At 33.0% G+C, this 3,403-nt stretch overlaps 1 protein-coding gene across 1 annotated transcript; it reads left to right on the top strand.

Annotated features, from left to right (window-relative positions):
• The first annotated feature begins 289 nt into the window (after window positions 1-289).
• LOC131648477 (uncharacterized) lies at window positions 290-928 on the top strand. Its single transcript, XM_058918229.1, has one exon. The coding sequence runs from the start codon at window positions 290-292 to the stop codon at window positions 926-928; it is 639 nt and encodes a 212-aa protein (XP_058774212.1).
• The last annotated feature ends 2,475 nt before the right edge of the window (window positions 929-3,403 follow it).

Here is a 3,403-nt window from a genome sequence, read left to right as displayed (position 1 = left end):
TCAATTTTTTAATTTATCAATATATAGAAAAAGAATCTAAATTTTGCTATAAAAATAAAATTAACTAAATAACTTTTAATTTTCTCCTTCGTTGATCAAAGAATTAAGAATATTTTCCATTTAAATTATTAATGTTAATAAGGTTGAAGATAGAGAAAAAAAACTTAAATGGTAAATAATTGATCTCTTGAAATTAAGATAAGGATGACACATATAATGAAATCAATATATAAACTTTCTCTGATGTCAATACTCTCGTATCATAATTGTTTTGACTTCTATTGTATCCATGAATTTTAAGAAAAAATTATCTTCTCCTATTTCTCCTCCTCCTCTCGAATCTCCAGGCGAGGATATTGATAGGATGATGAGATGTTTTTATGTCCCCAACCCATTCAAAAGGAAATGCACCAATTTGTTATCCAATAACAATTATTCATCTTCCACAGCTACCAACACTTTCACTAGCCATGCACCTGGAATCATGAAAGCAATGCAGATGCTTGAAGTTCAATTTGGAAGTTCACATGCATCCTCAAGTAATAATAATATTGAAGATGTCAGCAACGTTAACAACATGACGATGAATGCATCTACAGATTTTTATCATCCCGGTCATCAGGGACATTTGTCGTTTCATTCACAAGGATTGTTATCACAAACAATAAACTTTGATGCTGCTCATGGTGATGATATTAGAGTTGGTAACAAAATAAATTGGAAAAGGAAGAAGAGTAATGAAAATTTTGATGATGGTAGAATCCACAGTCTACCATTCAAGAAATATGGACCATACACATGTCCAAAGTGCTACGAAGTATTCAATACATCCCAAAAATTTGCTAGTCATGTGATGTCAAGTCACTATAAGTTCGAAAGTGAAGAGGAAAAAAAGAAGAGATACATATCTAAGATTAAAAAGAGATGAGATCACTGTATTCAAAAGCTCGTTGGTGGAACAACAAGTATTGTTCTTGTTGTCGCATCTACAAATCAGTCACATGTTACTTCTATCAGTGAGCGTGATAAGAGTTTGGTTTCTCCACATCCCCCTTTTAAATATAGTATAAATGAATATAGGGCCAAAATATTATTAATAATTAATATGCATGTTAAGTTTCAATATTTACTCTTTTTCCGATAGTCTAAATATTATTCCATAAATATATTGTTTTAAGTATTCAATCATATATTGAATGTAATAGTTATCATTAAATTGATTAAAATTTCATATTTAATTATTATTGTTTGTGTGATGTCCTAAATTTTGTGTTCTAAAAAAGAAGCTAAAAGTCCAAATCAATAATTCTATTTCACTTACTGAGAAATATAAGTTAATAGTTACTATTGTTGTTATTCATTCAAAGATACATATAAACAAATATATAAAATAATTAACTAAGTATAAGTTTGGTTCTGCGGTGAGGAGAAATGATTTTGAGTGAATTGATTGTACATAATTGTTTTTGATTAAAAGTTAGTAGGATGAAAAATAATTTATATTTGAATACATTAATGTAAAAATCATTTGAAAAACAAATTTTAATATAAAATCATTTTTAAGTTTAAAAGCTATAAATTGTAGTTTCAACTTTAAGTGGAATCATTTATGAAGGTAGATTCAATTCAACTTTAGAAGACTCAAACACCTATAAATTATTTCAAAATTAATTATACACATGTAAAATTGTATTTTGTTTTTTCAAAATCTAAACCAAATTGTTCTGGACTAGCCCAATTGTCAGAATTGGCCCAATCCTCGCATGAGTGGATTATGATCCAATAAGCATTAGTCCACTCACTTGAGCAAACAAAGACCACATATCCTCTTTTATCGAGCACACTTGGACGATGGTCTTTCCACAATAACGAACCATCCGAGCACACTAACTTTCCCATCCCTACCAACCGCTAGTTCAATTTGCCCGGATGGACGAAGACTTGGTTAACTGTCACCTATATTTTGGGCCCTGGAAATACGCCTAGCTCAAATATGCCTTGAACTAGTCACACGCTAAGAAGAACCATATATAAGCCCTCTCTACCTAGGTGGCAAGGTATCTAATCTCTCATCCAAAATCTCACACTTTTTGTTGTACCTTTGCTCACTTTTTTACTTTGGCATCAGAGTGCCTTGCAGGTACAACCCCTTTTTTCTCAACCATCACTGAAGATCACGCTGTCGCTGCTGGCCCACCTGTTCTGACCCTCCGAGATCAATGGCGCCGTCTGTGGGAACTTGGCTTACCCATTTCTTTTTCTTGCACCTTCTTGATTGTCTTATTTCACATCCAAGAACTCAGAAGCAAAAGCTATCAACTTTCATATTCAATGGCCAGCAATAACAAGGATCTTTCTTCTTAGAACGCCGTGTTAGAATAAGATTTGTTATGATCAATATTCTTATTTTGATGATAACATTATATATGAATTTTGTATAAGACAATGTGGTACTCTAATCCTTTGCATTTTCCATTTCAGGAAATATATAAAGAGTATGCACAATTCAGCGCTCAAAAGCACTGACTCAGAAGGTTCTGGATGGCTACATCAGAACATGCTCTGGCAAGACATCAGAAGATGGTCAAGCAGAATCAGAACATGGACTATGAAGCATCAGAAGAACATGAAGTCAGAAGCAGAAGCACTGATGTTTTGAACAGTATCACACTCAAGCTCTTCAAAGTCAGAAGACAAGAAGATGCTCTGCACCATGATGATTGACTCTGATATTCAAACGTTGTATTCACAAATCTGAGTTCATAAGCAAGTACAAGATGACAGACTATTAAGTCTAATATCCGACTGACAAAAGGAACGTTAGAAGCTACAAAAGGCAAACTCAGTAAAAGCAGCAAAAGCATGGCTCGAGGTAGTTGACAAAAGTGTGAAACATTAAATGCAAAGCTGTACTATTCACGCAATGCAATAAATGCAACCCAACGGACATCTTCTCAAACGCCTATATATATGGAAGTTCTGATTAGAAGCAGCTAACCAACAATTTTGAAAAATACTGAAACGCTGTCAAATTCTAAGCTCACGAACTTCATCTTCAACCTCAAAAACTCTTGTAATATTTAGTGAGTGTTAAGCTTAGAACTTAAGAGAAATATCACTGTTGTGATTATAGCTTTATAAGAAGCAAATCTTACTCTTGTAAATATTATTTTACATTAATTGTAAAAGGTTCCTAGAGTGATTAGTGAGATCAGTAGACTCTAGAAGACTTAGAGGTTATCTAAGTGGTGAATTCCTAGAGTGGTCAAGTTGTGATCTGTATACTCTAGAAGACTTAGAAGTTATCTAAGTGGAAAACCATTGTAATAAATTGGATTAGTGGATTAAATCCTCAATTGAGGTAAATCACTCTAAAGGGGTGGACTGGAGTAGTTTCGTTAAC

This window comes from Vicia villosa, linkage group LG2, assembly GCF_029867415.1.
Source record: "Vicia villosa cultivar HV-30 ecotype Madison, WI linkage group LG2, Vvil1.0, whole genome shotgun sequence".
Taxonomy (NCBI): domain Eukaryota; kingdom Viridiplantae; phylum Streptophyta; class Magnoliopsida; order Fabales; family Fabaceae; genus Vicia; species Vicia villosa.
This window is presented reverse-complemented; position numbering and strand designations above follow the sequence as displayed.

Coding starts and splice junctions, on each gene's coding strand:
- LOC131648477 (XM_058918229.1), top strand. CDS start 290: ATGAATTTTAAGAAAAAATTATCTTCTCCTATTTCTCCTCCTCCTCTC.